The sequence below is a fragment of the Leptonotus elevatus genome, chromosome 20, assembly GCF_054856555.1.
Source record: "Leptonotus elevatus isolate MCC_2025b chromosome 20, RoL_Lele_1.0, whole genome shotgun sequence".
Classification (NCBI taxonomy): Eukaryota; Metazoa; Chordata; class Actinopteri; order Syngnathiformes; family Syngnathidae; genus Leptonotus; species Leptonotus elevatus.
This window is the reverse complement of record NC_141258.1, coordinates 16,707,564-16,732,394: the sequence shown is the minus strand read 5'-3', so window position 1 is coordinate 16,732,394 and position 24,831 is coordinate 16,707,564. Positions and strand designations below refer to the sequence as shown.

Below are 24,831 nucleotides of genomic sequence, written 5' to 3'. Positions count from 1 at the left end.
AAATGTGATACGCAAACATTTATTAAATGCTTTACTTTAATGCATGTAATTATGTTTATTACTCAAACACAACCTGTGCTACCTTAAACGTAGCCATCCACTGTCACGCTAAAGATAATCTATGGTCAAAATTAATAGTGCGATTAATCTGTGTTAATTCATGATTAATGCGATATTTTTTTGTCATTAATTAATCAGTTAATGCTTTTACTTTGACAGCACTAATGTATATATCAAGTCCGAATTGTTCAACCTCCGAAACATTTCTTCCCATAGGAAATAATGTAAATGCAATTAATTCGTTCCCAAGCTTCAAAAACAGAAAATTCCTATTTTAATTTATATTTGTTTTTTACATTTACAGAACAGTACAATATTTAAACAATAAAAAATACCTTATCTTTTTTGTTGTGGTGTGATGGCATCAGTGGATGATAAATGCTATGTTAATGCTAGCTTTAGTTCAGTGCTGAGTTTGTGTATTTTACATTAGGCATATTGTTAGACTACTAAGCGATCCTTGCGTAGTTTGTTTAACGTCAGGCACGTTGTTGAACAGCTAAGGGGGGTCCTCGTGCCAGTATTTACAGAAGTAGTCATGGTTGTTACAACGACGCGATAATCTCCTTCCTAATTCCACTGTGGTTTGTAGCACTGTATGTTTTTCTTTGCTGCCACTGGCACTGTTGTCTTTCTTTGGGCCCATGGCGAAGAAAATTGTCGTGGAAAAATCTAAATGCACTCGCGAGTACGGAGCACCTCCGGGAGTATTTATGAAATGAGAAGTACATCGTCTCAACTACCACAACGTGAGCATTCGGCATTGCACGGCTTCGCTCGTGTTCACTTGGCTACCCGTATTCAAGGTACGTTTGTCTTAGCTTGCTTTGCTTGGGTGTTCAAACTCCGAAAACTTGTTCAAACTCTGAGGCATTTTTTACCCAGATTTTTGCGTTGAAGTCTGATTTGTACGAGTTCCGAGACGTTCAAACCACTGTATGTATATATATATATATATATATATATTTGAATTCTGCACTTAATTCCCTTTAAAATGATATATAATACATGGACCTAGCTCAAAAATTGTTACAGCAGTTTTAATGTTGGAAGGTTGAAATCCCTAGTTTTGAGAAAAACGGTTTTAAAGTTTTGGCACTTGCATCTTTCAAATGTCCATAGCAACCAGTACCTTAGAAAAAAAGATATGAAAATTTTCAGGAACTGTTAAAAAATCAGTGGAAAGCCAATTCCAATCGCAGGTAAGGCCATTGTCCGAGATTTTAACTCTTTAAAAGTTTTTAAATCAGCCTCAACTTTTAATTTTTTTTCTCCTTGTGGTATTAACTTGTTTAAATTAGGTCATAATACCGCAATGGGAAATTTTAATTAATAATTTGGTGTCAATTAAAAGATTATTTTTTTATTTGGTCTGGCCTGTTTTTTAATCCTCGCGGTATCGAGTTTAAAATTTTCGTATCGTGACAACCCTACTTTGGGGTGTCCATTGCACATACCATCTGAGCTCCAACTGTTCCTGCAGGAAGGATGCTTGTTTGGAGTAGTTAAAGACAGCTCCAATCCTGAGAATAGACAGGGGCCAGGGGCCAACTCCACACACTTGCCATTCAACTGACTGGACAATGATCCTTGCATGGGTTTATAGGCAAAGGCTGAGCAGTAACCAGACAGACAGGCACGTTGGTAGAAGTCCAGAATCTTTTTTCTACAAATAAGACAAGAAAAGATTAGATCTAGATCAAGATGTTATGCTCTATAACAGTTCATAATTTGGCAGTGTTTTTTACCTATATGAAATGCACCATCCAAAGTACAATCTGCTGCATGTTGGTGAAACTGCCCATTGTTTTTATTAGCTATGCAAAATCTGGGCCAGGTTTTACAAAGGCATCTAACTGCATTTTACCTGGGTCCACGTGATATTGGCCATCTTCAAAAGACATATCCACAGCTATTGAGACTTCAGGAAATTGTTCTCAAAACGAATAAGCATGCTTTTAAATTAATATGGTCCCTATTTATTTATCTTTTAAGAGCACCTCAGTCAACACATTATGGTGATTATTTCTACCACATGGACCACAATCATGGTGTACAAACACACAAGTCCAAAACAAAAACAACTCACTTAATACCTATGACAAATAAATATATTTCGAAATCATTTAAAACGTAGTCTCCGCCTCTGCGTGATGTACAAACACATCAAATATTGGAGCGTGGAAAGGGTCTGATACAACTTCAAAATGTGGTCAAGGCAAAGTCAATTGTATTTTAAAAAAAAAAACACACACAAAAACAGACTGTAGGTGGCAGCTACGACGGCATATTAGGGCTATGTATAAATATATATATTTTTAGAGTGTGAGGGCAATATTCCGAGAAAATAATGAATTTTTCTCGCAAATTTCCTACTTTATAAAGTGGCAAATTTGCGAGTTTTTTTTTATTTTTACAATTTTCGAGTTTTGTAAAGTGGCAGATTTGCGAGAGAAAAAACGCAGAAACATTTGCGAGAAATACCTATAGCGTACTGCTTGGAGGTTTGTGCCAATATTTTTTGGTGGGGTTTTCAAATAAGGAGATAGTAATTACTTTAGCAGAGATTAACCATATCATGTTAAGCATTTGCACTTTGAAGCCTTAGGTGCTGACAGCGACAAAGACGCCTCGCTTTGCAAAGGTCCACACCCTCAGGATCAAACATTTAAGTTAATTTGTTAAAATGTGTATTTACTTGTACGTTTATGTTTCCAGAATTATTATATACACATTCATACATTTTGGTATTTATTTGTTCAAGTAGCTAAGTTGATGTGTCGAATCTGCTGCTCTCCTTCATTCACTTGCATTTACCTAAAGTATGCTAGCTTCTGATTGGTTAGTGTTTAGTCAGCAGATAGGGGATCAGGAAGTGTTGTCACTGTATGTCGAGAAAAGTTTAAATTAAGAATGAATCAGTCTCCATCCTGTCTTTCATTTTATAAACAGTGTCCCATTAACCCCAACCAATCCTCACATTAGACTATAGCTACGCTACGTGTATTTCTCGTAAGTTTTTTTCTCGCAGATTGTGAGTTTTTTCTCGGAATATTACTCCCCCTCTGAAAAAAAAAATCTATATACATGGCCTTAATACGCCGTCGTAAGCAGCAAAGTTTAATAGATCAACCAGGATCATGTTGCAGAAGAGGTTCTGCCCACTGTCTTTTTCTTCAGGATAAGATAAAGAACAGAAAAAGATAGAAACTAACTATTTTTCTGCTGAAAGACGAAAGTTTAATCTTTCTTTTGGGAGGCTTCATGTTTATAGAGCAAGAGAACATTGCAAATCAGTCAAAATCAAGCAAAACGGCTGGGTTTGAGGGGGTTGCTCCAGTGAAAATGGCTGGTATTAATCCTACAATGCCTGAACCATGAGAGAAAATTGTGATTCTTTGTAAGAGTATTTATTGGTCTTTTTTAACAAAAATAAGTAAATAAATAAACTTGCACATACGACTTTTGATTTGTGTCATATTTTGTACATCCTGTCACAATGCTTCAAATGTGTACATTTATGACTTTTAAAAATATAAAGACATACCAAACATATTAGTATTTCCAAAAATCAGAAGGGACATTTCCCACTATTAATAAGTATAAGTTTCTCTCCTTTCTTAATTGGGGCGATCTTAGAAGGTTGCTGGAAAAGCCATCAACTGGGTGATACTTCCCTCTAATGGATTATCCGCACAATGCTTGTGTCAGATCATATACATCAGGTTTTAATGGGAAACAAATATTGTACTCATGAAACATATACACATAAACATATATATACATATACATATATACATATACACATATATACATATACATAAATATACATATATACATATACACATATATATATATATATATATTTATTTATTATATATATATTTAATATATGTTTGGCTTTACAGGGTTGAATGAGTCAGTGTTTCTTATACTTATAGACAAAAATAAATGTGTGTACCTGTCAGAACCTAAAAGTGGATAAATATCAGCACCATCCCAAAAGTCAGTGCTGGCCTCCAAGATTAGGTCAGCTGAGCCATGTGACAACATCTGGACACACTCTGCAAACCAAGAAGAGAGTGGAAAAACATTTACATTTGTAAAATACATACAAGTAAGCAAACTTGATAATCATTGATAATTCATTTTTTCCGGATACGAAAATAATCCGGATATAATTCCTTATTATCCGTATCCGTGCTCCAGCACTCCTCTCTCACTGCTGCAGGCTGCTTATTTTCTCTTTCCCTCTCTTTTCTCCGTGACGTGATTGGCCAGTCAGTCACACACAGCTCCCGCTCTGCCCATTGCCCCCTCCTCTACACCACAGGGCACAAGCAGAGTGTCTGTGGTGCTGCCTCTCTCTCTGTCTATGTCTCTGTCTCTCTCTCAATCTCAATCCTAAAACTGTTAATATTTATTTACATACATAAATTTTTCAGTTTATAAAAAAACGTGTTCGAAAAATAGCACTGATTTGAATCTCAATTAGGCTGTTTTGGCAATAGTTTTCAAATAAACCCAAATTATATAAACTTTTGATCAATCCATATCAATTACACACTTTATTTTACCATTTCTTTTAAGCGTGAAATTGAAAAAAAAAAATACTACCAATGTAAGCCCCACTTATTTTCAGTTTAAGCCACGCCCACTTCCGATTTAGTTCACGCCCACTCCAAAGACAGATACAGATAATTTTGATGGTTGAACAGATACAGATACAGATAGTGGTGTACTCGCTCATCCCTACTACTACGGACATGCAAAAACAAAGCCAACAAAGACTGTCAGTCATCCGCAAACTTACAGGACTATACATTGCTCCACACTTCCTGTTGCTACTTTATCAAAGCATCATTCAACACACCCTTCTGTCCTGTTCTACATGGTTCTTCACTATGCTTTTCGTGTCTAACCGTTCCAAATTCACACGCATCACAAACACAGCTTCTAAATTCATTGGTCTCCCCACACCTAATCTTACAGAACTCAACAACAGGTTCATCACTTGCTTAGCAAACACCATAGTATAAGACATCATCCATCCATCCACTCCACCAATACTTCATCCCACTACCTTCAGGACCATAGGTACAGAACAATTAAATTTGAAAATGAATTATAATCTAATCTAATATAATTTCTGCCATGTATGAACCGGCATAACATTGCGTGCTACAGTCCCTTTCCCTCCAGTCTACAACTGGTTTTCCAATAGAATCTTAGATATATTATAGATCGAACTATCACTGCCTCCAGTGACACTCTCGTAACTGTCCCCTTACCGTGCAAACAGGCCAGATGTTGTGTCAAATATTCCACACAATGTAAACTGTTTGCTTCAATGTAAAATCGTGAGATTAGCGGGAGAAATGACTGATGGGGAACCATGCTGGAGATAGTGCTGAAATTCGGGAGTCTCCCGCGGGAATCGGGAAACTTGGCAAGTGATGTGTTTTAATTAAACCATCTATGCAAATTTTAAGTAATATTGGTTGATGTTATTATTATTGTATTATTAGTAGTATTGTTGCTATTGATAAGGAAAAAAAATATATGTATAGTATATGTAAAAGTATGACAATATATACACAAGGCACACTGTTCAATGTGTTCACTATTAATAATTACTATAATAACATTTGTTATTAATAATCAAGATATATTAGCCGTATACTAGGAGGTTTTTTGTTTACTATACAAACCTACTATTTATTGTGTAACGTATGTTAAAAGGGGTAGGACCTGATAAGTTTATGCTTCTTCCTACTCCTTTTCAAACATGTATGTGTAGCTCATGATTCTTATGTTGCTTGAATGTTGTGTTTGCTGTTTTGTTTTATGTTTATTTATATTTTGTCTTTACACATGTACTTTGAGAATTCGTTTTTTTTCTTTATATACATGTTCGAAATAAAATCGATTTTTTTTTGTGAAAAAAAGGTATCGCGTGACATGTGCATCGTTTGAGAACTATCTTATGCTTACCACACATTGAGTTAAATGTCTAGTCTAATCTTCCTAAAACTGGCTGGCCTTTGAAGCATTCTGCTGAGATAAAAGTTGTACAAAGCTCATTGACCCACTGGCTCAGAAAAATGACAACTGTAGCTTGTTAAAATGATTTAACTGTTTTTCTAAGCAATGAGCATCTTGTCGACAAAACTTGCTAATCAGACCAAAGAAAAGAGTCAGTGCTCCACCAAACGCAGGTGAAACCGTAAACATGTCTTAGCCACAAAGTTTATGATCAGGCAGCTGCACGTGCGCTAGCTAGCTAGGCACTGTCAGTTCAAGCGGAGGGCAACTCTAAGTCGGCCAAATGTTAAGTTTACGTGGAATCATAGTTGCCCCCAATGGTTATAAAATGATTCAGCACAAACTGCAAGCCTGTGGCACACTCTAGTAGCAAAATAAATCCATATGAATAATAATAATAATAAATAATAATTTAGAAGGAGTGTACTATATTTCCAAATACCAATAAGATTTGTTATATTATAATGTCACACCTCTTATCAAAGAAAGGGGATGGATTTGTGTTCTGATAAAAAAACAGTGATTCCTTTGTTCTACGTACTTCTTCTCCCTTCTGGCCAGAATATATGTCAATCAATGTGCCTACAGTTGGAATCTCGGCCCGGACTCTGTTAGTTTTTTACAATTAGAAGCTCTCCCTCCAACTCCCGGGATACAAAATATACGATCACTCCTGAAGAGGACAGTGGATCCTCAGCCTGAAAGGAGGGCAATGATGGCCTACCCCAGGGCCGTTAATCCCGGGTCGGCCATCTACCTGATCTCAGCGGGCTGACGCTCCGCCACAAGTATGATCATCTGATTGATAGTTGCAAAAAATAATTATTTAAATTCAAACTCACCTGAGGAAGAGTCTCGTACAAAAAGGGAGATCAGATGGGAGATAGGGGGCTGCCGTTTAGTGAAGTAATGCAAGCGGCGAGAAGGAACATCTTTTATAATTTCTCCAGTAGGCAGCTGGTAAAGAGCCAAGTGGTTCTCCTGTTCAAACATCTCCCTTGCACCTGGAGTAAACCCTGATAACCACAAAAAAACGTACATCTCATATATTCAAGGCAGAATCAAGGGGGAATGGGTGGGGGAAACAATGTTTACCTATGAGCCTGGAGAGCTCGCAGAGACCCCAAGGAACTTGAATGGGCTGCACACTGCCATGGCTCTCTTGCAGTGCCAAGTTAGACAAATGATCGGAGAAACAGCAGAGCTGCTGAGTGACATTGTTGTTGCAGAGGTTTAGCATGATGTTGAGGCCCAGTGGCTTTAGCGATGGCAAGTGGCACTGCCATGATAGGTCATCAAATTGAATACTTGCTGGATTTTGTTGGTCTTGTGAAAGACTCAACATTTCCAGGTGATAGTCACACACATAATCCTCTGCCTCAGTTTCTCTGCAACCCAATAGCAATTCCTAGAAAATGTGAGATAGAAGGCACATATACAGTATTACTATGTACTAGACAAAGTGCAATTTCTGCAGAAATTGTGTGGGAATGCTGAGAAGTTGAATGCATGTGCTTAAATAATTTCAGTGAAATTATAATCCATTTCCTGATATGATAGTCAGTTGGTATCTGTCACACCGCGGTGAGGTTGTCTTGTCATTTCCTGTTTTATTTTGAAAATTCTGACTCCTTTCGTTTCAGGTCACTTGCCCTTCCTCGTGTGGTGTCAGTGTCAACCCTGATTCCTGATTGTGTCCACCTGTTTTCCATTACCCTCATGTGTTAAATGGTCTGCGTCTCCCCTGTCTTGTGCCTAAGTGTTTTCGTCAGAGCCACTCAAGCCAGTCATAGTCCTCAGCCTTGTTGTCCTGTATCTAGTCATAACTTTGGTTTGTATTTTTGTATAGCCACAGTATGGTTTTGTTTAGGAATTATATTGTTTTGTTTGTAGTTTAGACATCCTCCCTTTTTGGAGCGCCTTTAGTTAACTTTTAATAGCCTTTGTTTTTTCCCTCTAAACGTGGAGTTTTTTTTGTCTAATAAATATTTGCCTTGGCCTCAAACCCCTATCTCTGCGTCTGAGTCCTAAAACTGCCACGGCGTGTCAGTATCGAACAATCGAATATACTAAAATGAGGTCCAAGCGGGGTTTGAAGGCAACTGCTCTAACCACTGAGATAACTTGACTTGTTCAAAAGAATGGCTCATGGCATATTTATTTTGAAAAGTGTCATTGGTCTGTCCCATTGAAAATGAATGGAGAGAGGTTAATATTTAACGTTAAATTGTGCGAATACTGTAAGTAATGTGGAATCAGATGATATATACCAGAAGAGGTGTGAATTTTTTAAGCAAATGTACGGTGTACGGTGTAAATCGGAAGTATTATCTGGGAGTCATTGCATGGCAAAAAAGTGAGCGGAATAATAAGTGCCTGAAATAATGAAAGGCTAGAAACAACATATGTGGGAATGTTGTTCAGCATTCCCACAATTATATAACATGATGGTGAATTGTTTGGTGTTTGAGTGCCAGAATCATTTTGAGCAAACCAACTTGAATTATAAAACAGTCACAAAACAAAGAGTTTAGCTTTCAAATGTCACCTGGGCTTGGTCCTCTTCTCCCTCAGTATGGCGACTGAAGCTCAGATTGGACCCAGAGTTGTGTTGGCAGGAACGCCAGTGCATTTGTGTGTCTGTTGAATGAGTTGTATCGTGCAACGTCCCTCTGGGCTCAGGTATTTCCCCTATTTGGGTGGTGGGCTCCTCTGGTAGAAAGAGAAGGGTTTCCACCTCTTGGTTCTGTTCAGCAGTTAAACACGGGAATAAATCAAACCTTTTCAACAGTTAAGTATTACGCTGACCCCATCGTCTACTTTTAATCACTTTTGAGCAGCACTGTATATATATATATATATATATATATGTATATATATATATATATATATGTATATATGTATGTATATATATATATATATATATATATGTATATATATATATATATATGTATATATGTATATATATATATGTATATATATATATATATATATATGTATATATATATATATATATATATATGTATATATATATATATATATGTATATATATATATATATATGTATATGTATATATATATATATATATGTATATATATATATATATATGTATATATATATATATATATGTATATATATATATATATATATATATGTATATATATGTATATATATATATATATATTAGTGATGCACCGAATATTCGGCCACCGAATTTTTTCGGCCGAAAATGGCAAAAATTTGCATTTTCGCCATTCGGCCCAAATACAATTCAAGCCAAAAGAATATGGCCGAAAGAGGATGTTGTGGTGAAGCAAGCAAAAAAAAAAAAAAACCCCGCTGCAAGCAAGTGATTGTTTGAATTAAACACCAAACACAGGAGTGAGTGTCCGCCTTGCTGCTCGCTGGCGTTTGTGAGTAACGGCAGCTTCATTGTGCACACCGGAGAAGGAGAGGGTTGCTTGGTAAGCTATGTCGAAAAAGAGAGTGCTGCCGAGTAATGCACTACAGGTGAGCCACTCTTTCTCCTGCAGCGCCTTCCTTTTCTTCTTTGATGAAAGCCCCTCAAGCGCTTCCACTTTTTCACTTGCATTCTGGTTGCCGTGCTAAATACTTCAGCTAATGTTAGCACTATTGCTACTAACAGTTTTCCGGGTGACTACAGATCTGTACAGAGCGCCGTGTGGGACTTTGCAGCCGATTGGCTGGTGCAAACAAATGTATTTATTTGTAAACGTTGGCGAACATGTGAATGTCCCGCTTCAAATAGCTTACAAATCCGTCATCCGCACCGCACGCATCCGTGCCCGCCAGTGCGAAGTGTACATTGACTACAAAGTCAGAAAATGTTCAGTTTAATGTACCATTCGCCAACATGTCTCTAATGTCTGTGGTGTGGATGCATTTCAATTAATATTGTACTTTGTTCTAAATAGACCTAAATATTTTATAATAATATTATAATTTTAATTAATTATAATAAATGCAATGATAATAAAAAATTGGGATAATTTTTTTTCGCCGTTTCGGTCAAGCATTTCTCATTTTCGGTTTCGGCCAATAAATTACATTTCGGTGCATCCCTAATTAATAAATAAATAAATAGTGATAGTGCTGCTCTTTGGACTTCCCAATTGTTTCAACCTGATTTTGTTGTTCAATCTGAACCATTGCATTTTATATGAAATAACAGGTGTAGGTTTATCAATTCAATGCATTGTTATTTTTTTTAATCAATTGTGTAGTCAAAACTTAATTAAAAAGAGCTTTTGGTCAATTCATGTAGGTACAAAAGTAAGTGAACCCTGAGCTGCATTGCTTAAAACAAGCAGTCAAGTAGGATCAGGTAGGAAAAATTGGAAGCGAAACTAACCACTGAAATGGACCAATGAAATGAGAAATTTAGCAAAGAAATTGTGCATAACTGACTGAAACAGAGACAAAACCACGTCACTTTAGTCCTACCCAGGTGAGTCATGCTGAGAGGAAGAGAAATCTCAAGGGACCTTAGGAAGTGGGCAGTGACAGCATATCTGTCTGGGGAAAGCTATTAAGTCATCTAAAAAAAATTAGCTTCATCATTCCACTGTGAAGCAGATCATCTGCAATTAAAGAACACTGAAAATGACTACAATCCAGCCTAGAAGTGGATGACCTTTTAAAATATCAGCCCACAAGACAAATTATAATTCAGTTGAAAGCCAACCTGTGCATCACATCGAGGGATTTGCAGACCTCTTTTGCTGCATCTGGGACACATGTGCATGCTTCAACAATCAGAAGAAAAGTCAATCGGCAAGGCTTTCATGGAAGGCTTGCTAGGTAGAAGCCTCTGCTCACAAAAAAGATCTAAGGTGCCTATCTCAACATTGCCAGAGAGCACCTGGACAAACCTGACGCTTTTTGGAAGTCCCTTCTGTGGACAGATGAGTCCAAAATTGAACTGTTTTGTCACAATTAAAACAGTCATGTTTGGTGAAAAGTCAACACTGCATACCAGCAAAATAACCTTCTCCCTACAGTGAAGCAGGGTGGTGATAATGTTAAGTTCTGGGCTGGCTTTTCACCCTCAGGACCTGGACAACTCCACATAGTCCAGGGAATCATAAATTCAGAGGAATATTGTGAAATCCTGGAACATAACCTGAAGCCGTTCTTTGTGAAGTTACAGCCTGGTCGAAGATGGATCATGCAACATGACAATAATCCAAAGCATTCCAGCAATACAACTAAGGAATGGCTGAAGAATGTTAGAAGACTATCTTTGTCTTTGTTCATTGTTGTTCGGGTAGAGAGATTGTTGATTCATTGAATACAGACTGGAGATTGGTGAACAGATCCTTCGAAGGTTTTATTTTACAGAATATTCCGGACACAAGCGAGCTCCCAGCAATGGTGGGAGTCTCTCGCAAGTGTGTCGATTACAGACACTTACAACCTTTTTATACTATTTTGAAAGGCGGTTCCAAACAGCCCACCTGGACTTCAGACTTTAAACACATCATTGATTACATAGTTATGGAAATTGAGGAGATCCCAGTCATGAGATCCCAGTCATGACCATAAGACTTTAAACACATCATTGATTACAGACACTTCAACCATAGACAATGGCCCATTGTTGTGGAATTGATGAGATCCCAGTCATGAGATCCCAGTCATGACGATAAGATTTTAAACACATCATTGATTACAGACACTTGGCAGACTATTGCGACATCACTCACAAAGACACATCCACAGATAAATGTTCTACTGAGGAAAAAAATATTTAAAACAGTTATGACTAAATCTGGGCAGAAGACCCTCTTCAAGAACAACAAGATTTATGTTCTGGATGTGCCCAGTCAAAATCCTGACTTAAATTCTTTCAAAATACTGTGGCGGGCAGTTAATGCTAGACGCCCATCCAACCTTTCTCAACTGGCTGTATTTTGCAAGGAAGAGTGGCAAAAAATCCCCAAAAGTAGATGTGAAAGACTGATAAATCACTAAAGAAAGTGTTTAGATGAAGTTATCATTGCAAAAGGAGGTGCGATGTCCGATTAAGTGAGAGGTTCACATACTTTTGCACCCATGATGAAATCTGAGTTTTTCTTAAATCAACATTTGTTCAAGAATGAATGACAATATTATAATTATTTTTGTTCAAGTCCATTATTTTCAATGTCAGCATTGTAGATCTGGGTATGACTAAACATTTAATAAAGTTATTTTAATATATTATACAAAAAATCTGACCATGCCTGCAGGGTTCACAAACTTTTGAGCAGCACTGTTTGAGTAGGATGCCATGCCTCAGCAGACACTGAGCCGACTTGTGAACAACATGAGACGTCGTTGTTAAGCTGTAATTGATGTTCAAGGGCACATGACGAGTTTTTGAGATGTCAATTTTTTTTGTGGTGTCCACCTTTGTTAACTTTTGTTTCAATGAATTGTTTGAGATGAGGAAATCGCCAGTACATCCTCCTTCTTAAATCTCCTACTTGATGATGACATCACTGTCGCGTAAACTTTTGACATTTTCCATTAATTTCAACTGAAAGCCAAATATCCCTAACTTAAGCAAACCCATGCAAGCACTCTGAGAACTTACAAACTCTACACAAAAATGCACAAATTGACCAAACCCATCTTATACATACTTGCTGTGAAACAGTAATGCGAGTCACTTAGTAATTTGGAAAGTACAAACCTTATCCCTGTCTTCATCTGTCTCCACTTTGCAGTAGGAGTTCACTGATAGACCATCTATAAGATCCTCCTGACAATTTTGAGATGGTTCGACTCTTCTACTGAAGAACAGCACTGTCTCAGGGCTTGGATTAGGCCATGATAGGATGCCCTGTTTGTCCACACAACACAATACCTACACACAAACATGCAGTTTTCAGAGAAAGTACGTGAGCCCCTTTTGGAATTACGCTACCTGTATTGCTGCATAAATTGTAGGGGTGTGCCCTCCCAAAAAATGTATTCTTATAAGAATCGCAATTCTCATTTAGTAAGATTCTGAATCGGTTTTCAATGTCCCAAATTCGATTTTATTAAAGTTATTTTATACTGTCTTGCCCTTGTTTGCGTGTGCCTTTATTTATAGTGCTGTTCATGTTGTACACGATTTGGCCACTTCAGGGCAATGTGGTTCCGCGCATTCTGATACACTGTTAAGTTGTAGCCACATTAGAGAGTAGAAGGAAAAAGTCACGATCAAGTTATGCCCATAAAAGTTGTTTTTTTTTGCAGCATAGGAAGAGCATATGCCGGTGAGTAATGTTAAGATGCTTCTCTGTATACATTCCTGAAGCTTTTTTTATGAAAAGAAGTTTTGAGTGATAAAAGTGCTGCGAGTAGCGCACTAATTAGCGTTAGCGAGTCAGACTGGAGTAGATCATGACAATTATTTGCACATCTATAAATTGAAGCAGAAATCATCGTCAATCAAATAATTTTGAATTAAAAAATAGATTCTGAATCAAATTGCAGACACAAAAAGACAGTCAAAGATTCCCACCCCTAATAATGTGGTCATAATGTGATCTTTGACTATATTAAACTGGAGATCAAACTCCAACAGAACAACATCAAAAACGTGGCAAGAAATGATGCAAATCACAGGCCTATCAGGCTTAAATGCCAATCGACAACAGGATGCACTCTGGACAGGGCTAATCAGTTGAATTGCAGCAGTTTCAGTTTTAAGGACTAATACGCCACAGATTGAATTCTTTACTTGATCACTCGAAATTTGCAAAAATTGCTGAACGACTTGAGTCATAACCTTATACTAGATTCAGACCGAGCATGAAATATTATTTATTTATATTTTTTATGCCAGAGTATACAGAAGGCTTTGATGCAGCTTTTGACCTGAAGAGTTCGCTTAAAGCAATAGTAGTTATTACAAAAAAAAACATCAGCAGGTGGCAGCAGAGTATAAGAGATCAACCAGGGCCACGTTGCAACAAGCTCTTTTCCCCAGTGTTTTACACAGGTTTGTGAACAATGAGGAAATTTAGTTATATTCAAATGCTAATTGCTTCAAATACATAAATACATATATACTTTTTTCCAATGAAAGAAGAGACTCTAATCTTTCTTTTAGCAGGTTCCATGTTTTTATAGCAATAGAACACAATATTCCGTGGGCCTTGCAAAATCAGTCAAAATCCAGTAAAACAGCCAGGAACGAAGAGGGTTGCTTCAGTGAAAATGGCTGGGAGTGAATGAGTTAAAAACATTCCTTACGCCGATTGGCTGTCGGGGATGCGACACCACCAAAAGTTTACATTTACATCCCCGGCAAAATGGGTGAAAAAGCTAAACTTTTGCTTTATCAGCGTGAACAGCACTGACTATGAAAATGTGAGATAACCTGCGCTATTCTATGTATGAAAATGTAAGATAAACTGGGCTTCAAAATAGATGTCGTTTTTGGCGATCTAGAATTTAGTCTACTTTTTGTCACCAAATCGGCGATGCGTTGATGGGCGCGGCAGCTCGGTGTACTGGAGCACCCAGAAGAGGCGCAGTGATTGTGTTATTTCACTCACCACGCAAACACGCTGGACTCACTGCCCTGGCACATTCTTACTGATGAAATCTACATTTAGAGCTCCGCTCCGTCTTGACTGCAAGCTCCGGAGATGTCAATTTTATGGACAAAACTCACCGGCTGCGCACAGCTGCAGTCCGGCAGTTCCGTTGCCGACAACTTCCCGCCCTGTCTCGCGTGATCGCGCGCGATAATATGGCATTTAAAAACAACGACAAACACAGAGAAAGTCTGTGCTCAACAGAGAAGCAGAAAGAGAGGTGGACTTCCTTTGATTGAACTTACTGTCCACTCCCATAGCTTCTGCTATGATATACCATGCAGCATCCTTTTTTAGGTTGTCCTGATAAAAAGGATGTGTCGTGTCATCAGTGGTGAGCGTTGACCTTTTAGAGTGGGCATGCTGGCGTGACACAAATGTAAGCGCCCGCATGGGCACGAGCGGAAAAATTTGGGGGTATTTTTATTTGTAATTAAAATATTAAATATTATTTAATTATTATTTTTACACTGTGGTGACTACCGGTGCCTTAACGGGAACACACTCAACAAAAATTTGTTCCATGGGCGAATTATGTCAACGAGCACCACAATACCACTGTGTAGGAATAAAATTAAAGCGGAATTATTCAGGACAGTCGCAGGTTGATGCACACACACTGTAATGTAACCAGCTCCGTGGTGAGTGAAATAACATAATCACATGCCCACAAATTTGCCAATACCTTGGAATTTACAGTATTTGGAACTGGCTTGTGCCCACAAATCGCAGCAGAGGGAGCCACAAACGATTTCAACCAACAATCAACAGTTTGCTAACCTGTGGACAGCCAGCAAGCCATTTATGTTTCTCGTACGTCCTGGCTTGAAAGTGACGGAATAAATTATTTCCGCTTTTCGTAATGACTACTTCAGGAGTAGGACGACCACTTGAAATTATATTCTTCTTTTTTCTCCTTTTCTTCAAAAGTTCTCCGGGAAAACGGCAGTCATTGTGACTCGGCGATGAACTGAACCACTGACCACTGACCGAGCCAATAATGCGCATGCTGCTTTAAGCTGCTTTATTGCCAGCTTTTTTGCCATTCAAAAAACGCACATACAGGAACAACCTCTCGGAACTAACGCAACTTGATTTCTCATTGCGCATCCGCAAAACAAGCTGTCGGCTTTTCAGCTCTCTGCAAGAAAAACAGGACAAATTACACACCAAAAAGTAGAACTAAGGTATTGTATAACAGAGGACACATGATTTTATTGAAGGGCTTGGGCATGCACTGCATTAATAGCTTATTATGACCGCTCGCCACTGCGTGTCATATATAATTTTGTGGCTTTCCACCTCCATTATAAATCTCGCCTCGTGTATGTTCGCTGGTGCTAAAACCGTGAATAAACGTTAAGCATGTTTTGCTGACATGCGAAATATGATCTGGCGAGTGTTTTAGTCTGAAAAGTAAACAGAAATTTTTATTTTGAAACTGCATTGGTCTTCCTGAACCGCTAGAAGTGTTCTGTGCTACTTTGCCATTGGATGCGTCGTGTGGAAACAATAGAACGTAGGTCTATTCTTCCGGCAAGATCCGGCACGAAGGAGCTGGTCCATAGTCGATCCGCAGCGCATATCGGTGTAATTTGAACAAGCTGATAGAATGGAAACGAATAGGCTCAACCGCTGTGTCAGCCTGCTAAACCACATCGGTCTGACCGTGGTCTTTTTTTAAGCTTTGAGCCGGGACAGAATGGTAGCATTTTCATTTCATTTTCGTAACTCAAGAGCTATGGTCGGCAACGGGGTAGCATCACATTTACACTGGGCAGCTTGAATGACGCACAAACCTATATGGGTACTGGAGTAAGCGTGCGCTTGGTGATGTGATGATAAGCCGTGGATGAGAGGCGCTCGGCGGAACAGCTTTTTGGGATCAAAACATGCATTGTCGGTGTACGGGAATGCTGACAGAATGTTCTTTCTTTTTTTTGAGAGAGCTCAGTATGATTCATTCAGTAGCCTTCCCAGCTCTTTTTTTTGTGCATGCATGTCTGTGTGTGCGTGTGCGCGCTCTTTAATTCACCTGAAACCTAAAACCCTTCACCTTAACCGGTTCAACCAGAGTCATGAAGTTATCAAGAGACCGGAGGAAGGATCAAAGGAAGGAAAGTGAAATCCAACACCAACCAGGCACACCCTCCACCCACAGAGTTACAAATCCAGAATCTTTTGACCAACCCCAGATACATCTGAATTCCAACAGGATTAGGGAGACATCAAGAGACCAGAGGAAGGACTAAAGGAAAGAAGAAGGATAGATGAAGCAGAGTGAGATCCAGAAATTCCAACCTCCGCTGATTCAGTGACCAGTGGGGGAAGCAAATTCTTTTTGAGATTCAGTAGATGCTGGTGTGGTGGATCTGGCATGCATGAGAACCTCCGCCAAAGAGGGGAGCCGTCGACCTCAGCCCAACAAGACTATCACAGCCCCCCAGGGTCCCTCAGGCCAGTATGTTCATTGCACGTTGAGAAGTGCCTGAACGCTCATGGGAGATTTTTAGAAGTGCCGGAGCACTGTACCGGTGCATTCTAGCCCACTTAAAATATTGACGACATCGATGAGTGGTCAAAACATGACATTATTTACAATACATTATTATTACATTAGCTTATTGCTGGATTTCACAACTTTGAATTACATTCCAGACTCACTGTCACTCTGCTCTGGTGGGATCTGCTTTGCTGCTTGCATGAGTTTCGACGTGCACCATTCTGTTAACTTTTGTGCTGAATAGTCATATTATGGTGATTTTGACTTGTTTTGGTTGCTATGTCCATTTATATAAATCATTTGTGAAGTGACATTAGAGGCGAGGAATTCTGGGTTACTTTTAGGCAGATTTCTGAGACGTGCTGCTAGCTTAAGTCGGCTAAAAACATGTGAGCTAAGATGAACTTGTTCTAATAATTGCTTATTTTCATGCACTTTGTTTTGACTGGGGTAATGTCTTGCTGCAAGTCTGTACAGGCGCATCTAATTTGACGAGGTGACAACAAGGTGGCTGAAAGTTCTGCTCCCCTATTGGTGGAAATAGAGGCTCATCTCTTTTAAGACCTGCGACACGAGGAGGCAACTCAACCCTTCTCTCTCTCCTCCCAACTGGCCACGCCTGTGATATGTTTGCAGTCCTTTGTTATTTGAGTAGGGGTGAACTGCCATTTCTGTTTACTAAGTTTTCCTCTGTTTTTTCAGTTAGGAAGGTAAGACTCTGTTTTTGGTTTGCTTAGTTGTTCAGGTTTGTTTTTACTTTCTAGATAGATATGTTTTGTTTGTTATGTTGGCTTTGGTTCACCCTGAAGTCTCTTTTTGTTTGTATGCTGATGGAAGGCTTGAAACAGCCCATGTAAATACATTTCTAGTTTTACTTTACTAGATTATGAGTGGCTGCTTGGGATGTGAGGGAGTTGGGACCCTAGCTTTGAGTTACGTACTGCACACCCCTAGGTGAGACGTAACAACTTCTATTACAATTTTAACTTAACTTGTGCTGCTGGGAAATGAAAATAGAGACCTCAGAGAGGCTATTTGGGAGAAATCTCAAAATTGACACTGTTATCCAAACAATGTATTTTTGTGTCAAGCGCAAAACGAATGTTGCTGACATGAAGACCCTTTTGCCGGAGCGGGTCACATATACAGTATAGCAAAATAATACTTACAGTGACAGACCCAAGAGTGTGTAAAAGACTGGAGGTGTAGCAAAGTGTCTGAGACTCTCCCTTCAGTACACCAACGAGGTGTCTCCACACACAAAGCATCATCTCCTGCACACATGAACACACACAAATAAATAATGTACCAATAATGCTGTCATCTCAATATAAGGCCAGCTCAGGAGTTAAAGCAAAAACATTTCATTTAACTGAAAACTTTTCATGATTAAAATGACTGTGGTCAATTAACCAAAAATTGGTGGTGCAGTGGGGCACATACTACTTTCTTTTTTTCTCTGGCTGAGAGGAGCAGCCCACGTGAGCGCGCACTGCTTGCTCTTCATTCCCGCGGAGACAAGCTCTGCCTAAACTGTTTTCACACAGCCCCACACAAATCCCCCGTAATTCGACACTTTCACAAACTGCTCACCTGTCCCTGGAGTCATTCCTTTTACCCGTTGTTGGTGCCGAGGGTGCACAATCGACACCGACGCACAACGCATGACATGCACCGCAAATGCTCACCTGCATTCTGGGTCGTTGGACAATGAACACTGGACCAAACCGAAATACTTCCTGATTCCAACATAAATAGCGCTTTTTGCCGCGCTTCAAGTGTCACATGACTATGGACTATACCACAAAAGTAGTTCGGTTAATCAGTTAATGAGTTTGTGAGCTAACAAATACACGCACGCACGCACGCACGCACATACACATACTCACCCAGCACACACACACAAAAAAAAATATATATATATATATATATTATATATATATATTAAAAAAAAAAAAAAAAAAAAAAAAAAGAGCAATGATGATGACATTTCCGATATGAACAATACTGAGCTCTTAAGAAAACAGAAAAAAAAATAAAATAAAAAAAATTAAATAAAAGTTAATGAGTTTGTTCTTTTCGAGAGAAGTTACTGATTGTGAATGGAGGACTTATGTTATGGTTAATATATATTGCAGATATTATTTATTTACATGCTTTAGTTATTTTTGGTTACTTTTTGTATTATACACCAAAAATTGGCTAAATGGTTTACCCAAACTCCTCCGTGAGCCGGAAACTTATCGTGGTGGAGGAGTTTGTGTGTCCCAATGACCCTAGGAGCTATGTTGTCTGGGCTTTATGACCCTGGCAGGGTCACCCATGGCAAACAGGTTGTAGGTGAGAGGCCAGACAAAGCACGGCTCAAAGACCCCTAATGATGAATACAATAAATGGTCTTATGTTTCCCTTGCTCGTTGGCGAGCACCTATGGGGCCCGGCCGGGCACAGCCCGAAGAGGCATTATTGGTCCCCCTTCCCATGGGCTCACCACCGGTGGGAGGGGCCAAAGGGGTCGGGTGCTTAGTGGGCTGGGCGGCAGGCAAGGGCGGGGACATTGGCGGTCTGTTCCCCGGCTACAGAAAACTAGCGCTTGGGACATGGAAGCCCGAGCTGGTGAGTGAGGTAGAGAAATTCAGACTAGATATAGTCGGACTCTCCTCCACACACAGCTTGGGCTGTAGTACCAATCATCTCGAGAGGGGTTGGACTCTCTTCCACACTGGAGTTGCCCACGGTGAGAGGCGCAGAGCAAGTGTGGGCATACTGATTTTCCCCCGGCTTGGCGCCTGTACGTTGGGGTTCACCCCGGTAGACAAGAGGGTAGCCTCCCTCCGCCTTCGGGTGGGGGGACGGGTCCTAACTGTTGTTTGTGCTTATGCACCAAACAGAAGTTCAGAGTACCCTTTCTGGAGTCCTTGGAGGGTGTGCTGGAGAGCGTCATTCTGGGGACTCCCTCGTTCTGTTGGGGGACTTCCACGCTCACGTGGGCAATGACAGTGAGACCTGGAGGGGCGTGAATGGGAGGAACGGCCCCTCCGATCAGAACCCGAATGGTGTTCTGTTATTTGACTTCTGTGCTCGTCACAGATTGTCCATAACGAACACCATGTTCAAATATAGGGGTGTCCATATGTGCACTTGGCACCAGGTCACCCTAGGCCGCAGTTCGATGATCGACTTTGTAGTCATGTCATCGGATTTGCGGCTGCATGTTTTGGACACTTTTGGAGCTGTCAACTGATCATCACCTGGTGGTGTGTTTGCTCCGATGGTGGAGGAAGATGCCGTTTAGACCTGGCAGACCAAATTGTATTATGAGGGTTTGCTGGGAACGTCTGGTGAAATGTAAGAAGGAGTTTCAATGCCCACCTCCGGCAAAACTTCTCCCTTGTCCCGGGGAAGGCGGGGGACATTGAGTCCGAGTCGGCCATGTTCCGCGCCTCCATTGTTGAGGCGGACGATCGGAGCTATGGCCGGTGCTTGTCGTGGCGGCAATCCTCGATCACGCTGGTGAATGCCGTCAAGGTGAAGTCTTATCAGGCCTTTTTGGCCTGTGGGACTCCGGAGGCAGCTGACAGGTACCGGCTAGCTAAGCGGAACGCGACTTCAGCGGTCGTTGAGGAAAAAACTCAGACATGGGAGTAGTTCGGTGGGGCCATGGAAAACGACTTCCGGACAGCTTTGAGGAAATTCTGTTCCACCAGAGAGGAAAACCATCAACACTGTGTATTGTGGAGATGGGGTGCTGCTGACCTCGACTCGGGACGTCGTGAGTCGGTGGGGAGAATACTTCGAAGTCCTCCTCAATTCCACCAACACGTCTTCCTTTGTGAAAGCAGAGTCTGGGGACTCTGAGGTGGGCTCTCCTATCTATGGGTTCGAAATCACTGATGTGGTTGGAAAGCTCCTCGGTGGCAGGGCCCCGGGGGTAGATGAGATCCGCCCGGAGTTCCTAAAGGCTCTGGATGTTGTTGGGCTGTCGTGGTTGACACGCCTCTACTTTTTAAAAAGGGGGACTACCTATAGAGGGATCACACTCAGCCTCCCTGGTAAGGTCTATTCAGGGGTGCTGGAGAGGAGGGTCTATTGGGAAGTCGAATCAGTAGGAGCAATGTGGTTTTCGTCCCAGCTGTGGAACAGTGGACCAGCAGCTCTACACCCTCAGCAGGGTCCTCGAGGGTGCATGGGAGTTCGCCCAACCAGTCTACATGTGTTTTGTAGATTTGGAGAAGGCGTTCGACCGTGTCCCTCGGGGAGTCCTGTGGCTGGTACTTCGAGAGTACGGGGTACGTAGCCCCTTGATACGGGCTATTTGGTTGTAAGTAGGTCAGATTTGTTTCCAGTGAGGGTTGGACTCGGCCTTGGTAGTATGTAGGATGACTCTGGTGGTGAGATAGCAAAGACGGCAAAGGCAGAGCAGACGACAAAATGGTGGAAGCTAAAAAGGAAGAGTGTTGTATGACTTTCAAGAAGTGTATGACTTTCAAGAATGAGTTGAGACTCTGGATGGTCAGGAGGTGCTTTCAGATGACTGGACAACTACAGCAAATGTGATCAGGGAGACAGGTAGGACAGTCCTTGGTGTGTCATCTGGAAGGAAAGGAGATAAGGAGATTTGGAAGAGGTGTAGAAGTGGATCCAGAGAAAGAGGTTAGCTAAGAAGAAGTGTGACACTGAGAGGACTGAAGAAAGTAGACAGGAGTACAGGGAAATGCAGCGTAAGGTGAAAGTAGAAGTGGCAAAGGCCAAACAAGGCGCTTATGATGACTTGTATGCTAGGTTGGACAGTAAGGAGGGAGAGACTGATCTATACAGGTTGGCAATGCAAAGAGACAGAGATAGGAATGACGTGCAGCAGGTTAGGGTAATAAAGGATAGGGATGGAAGTGTGTTGACAGATGCCAGTAGTGTGATGGGAAGATGGAAAGAGTACTTTGAAGAGTTGATGAATGAGGAAAATGAGAAAGAACGAAGAATAGACGAGGTGATTGTTGTGGACCAGGAAATAGCAAAGATAAGTAAGGATGAAGTGAGAAGGGCATTGAAGAGGATGAAAAGTGGAAAGGCACTCAGTCCTGATTATATACCTGTGGAGGTACGGAAGTGTCTAGGAGAGGTAGCAGTAGAATTTCTGACTGGGTTGTTCAACAGGATCTTAGACAGTGAGACGATCCCTGAGGAATGGAGGAGAAGTGTGCTGTGCCCATTTTTAAGAACAAGGGAGACGTGCAGAGTTGTGACAACTACAGAGGAATAAAGCTGGTAAGCCACACAATGAAGCTATGGGAAAGAGTAGTTGAAGCTAGACTGAGGGCAGAGGAGAACATTTGTGAGCAGTAGTATAGTTTCATGCCAAAAAAAAGAGTACCACATATGCAGTATTTGCTTTGAGGATGTTAATAGAAAAGTACAGAGAAGGTCAGAAGGAGCTGAATTGTGTCTTTGTAGATCTGGAGAAAGCTTATGACAGGGTGCCCAAAGAGGAACTGTGATTTTGTATGAGGAAGTCTGGAGTGGCAGAGAAGTATGTTCAAGTGGTGTACGACATGTATGAGGACTGTAAGACAGTGGTGATGTGTGCTGTAGGTGTGACGGAGGAGTTCAAAGTGAAAGTGGGACTACAGGGATCAGCTCTGAGCCCCTTCTTGTTCGCTATTGTAATGGACAGTATGACAGGCGAGGTTAGACAGGAATCTCCATGGACTATGATGTTTGCTGATGACATTGTGATCTGTGGTGAGAGCAGGGAACAGATGGAGGAGAAGTTAGAGGCGTGGAGGTTTGCCCTGGAAAAGACGGAAATGAAGGTTAGCTGCAACTAGATGGAGTATCTGTGTGTGAATGGGAGGGACCCAAGTGGAAGAGTGAGGTTACAGGGAGAAGAGACCAAGAAGGTGTGGGGGGGGGGGGGGGGATAAGTATTTAGGGTCAACAGTCCAGAGCAATGGAGAGTGTGGAGAAAAGTGTCAGGTGTGATGTGTGATAAAGACTTTCAGCTAAAATGAAAGGAAAGGTTTATAAAACTGTGGTGAGACCAGTGATGTTGTTTGGTCTGGAGACAGTGCCACTGAGGAAAATACAGGAGGCAAAGCTGGAAGTGGCAGAGATGAAGATGCTGAGGTTCTTTTTGGCAGTGACCAGGATGGATAGAATCAGGAATTAGTACATCAGAGGGACAGCACATGTTAAAGGCTTTGCTGATAAAGTCAGAGAGGCCAGACTGAGATGATTTGGACATGACCAGAGGAGAAATAGTGAGTATATTGGCAGAAGGACGCTGAGTTTCCAAATGCCAGGCAGGAGGTCTAAAGGAAGACCAAAGAGGAGCTTTATGGATGTAGTTAAATAAAACATGGAGGTAGTTGGTGTGAGAGCAGAGGATGCGGAGGACAGGGTTAGATAGAGGCAACTGATTTGCTGTATTTGGACTTTCCAATTGTTTCAACCTGATTTTGTTGTTCAATCTGAACCATTAAATTTTATATGAAATAACACGTGTAGGTTTATCAATTCAATGCATTGTTATTTTTTTAATCAATTGTGTAGTCAAAACTTAATTAAAATGAGTTTTTGGTCAATTCATGTAGGTGCAAAAGTAAGTGAACCCTGAGCTGCATTGCTTAAAACAAGCAGTCAAGTAGGATCAGGTAGGACAAATTGGTAGCTAAAACTAACCACTGAAATGGACCAATGAAATGAGAGGTTTAGCAAAGAAATTGTGCATCACTGACTAAAACCGAGACAAAACTACGTCACTTTAGTCTTACCCAGGTAAACCCATACAGGTCAGTCATGCTGAGAGGAAGATACATCTCAGAGGACCTCATGAAGTAGTCAGTGGCAGCACATCTGTCAGGGGAAAGCAATAAAGTCATCTAAAAAAAAAAAAGAGTTTCATCATTCCACTGAAGCAGATCATCTGCAACTAGAGAACACTGAAAATTACTACAATACTGCCTAGAAGTGTACGGCCTTCCAAAATATCAGCAAGAACCACAAGAAAAACGATAATTCAGGTAAAAAGCCAACTTGAACATCACATCAAGGAATTTGCAGACCTCTTTTGCTGCATCTGGGACACGTGCATGCTTTAACAATCAGAAGAAAAGTCAATCAAGGCCTTCATGGAAGGCTTGCTAGGTAAAAGCCTCTGCTCACACAAATAAATCAAAGCTGCCCATCTCAACTTTGCCAGCGAATGCCTGGACAACACTGAAGCTTTTTGGAAGTCCCTTCTGTGGACAGATGAGTCCAAAATTGAACCGTTTGGTCACAATTAAAACAGTCATGTTTGATGAAAAGTCAACATTGCATACCAGCAAAAGAACCTTCACCCTACAGTGAAGCATAGGGGTGAGAATGTTAAATTCTGGGTTGGCTTTTCATCCTCAGGACCTGGACAACTCCACATAGTCCAGGGAATCAAAAATGCTGAGGAATATTGTGAAATCCTGTAACATAACCTGAAGCCGTTCTTTGTGAAGTTACAGCCTGGTAGAAGATGGATCATGTAACATGACAATAATCCAAAGCATTCCAGCAATACAACTAAGGAATGGCTGAAGAACAACAAGATTTATGTTCTGGATGTGCCCAGTCAAAATCCTGACTTAAATTATTTCA

At 40.6% G+C, this 24,831-nt stretch overlaps 1 protein-coding gene across 12 annotated transcripts in view; it reads right to left on the bottom strand.

The window, feature by feature from the left end:
- Positions 1-24,831, bottom strand: part of tmem94 (transmembrane protein 94) — a 112,759-nt gene that overhangs the window by 40,006 nt on the left and 47,922 nt on the right. For 5 of the 12 annotated variants that reach the window (XM_086063946.1, XM_086063947.1, XM_086063948.1 and 2 more), the window contains 7 exons: positions 18,375-18,479; positions 12,803-12,976; positions 8,654-8,851; positions 7,201-7,513; positions 6,948-7,121; positions 4,022-4,124; positions 1,518-1,726 (listed from right to left, as the gene is read on the bottom strand). In XM_086063946.1, the coding sequence (XP_085920072.1) occupies positions 1,518-1,726; positions 4,022-4,124; positions 6,948-7,121; positions 7,201-7,513; positions 8,654-8,851; positions 12,803-12,976; positions 18,375-18,479 (1,276 nt within the window). Of the gene's footprint in view, positions 1-1,517; positions 1,727-4,021; positions 4,125-6,947; positions 7,122-7,200; positions 7,514-8,653; positions 8,852-12,802; positions 12,977-18,374; positions 18,480-23,975; positions 24,084-24,831 lie in introns of all 12 variants that reach the window. The other 7 variants (XM_086063943.1, XM_086063944.1, XM_086063945.1 and 4 more) reach the window with 3 other exon arrangements.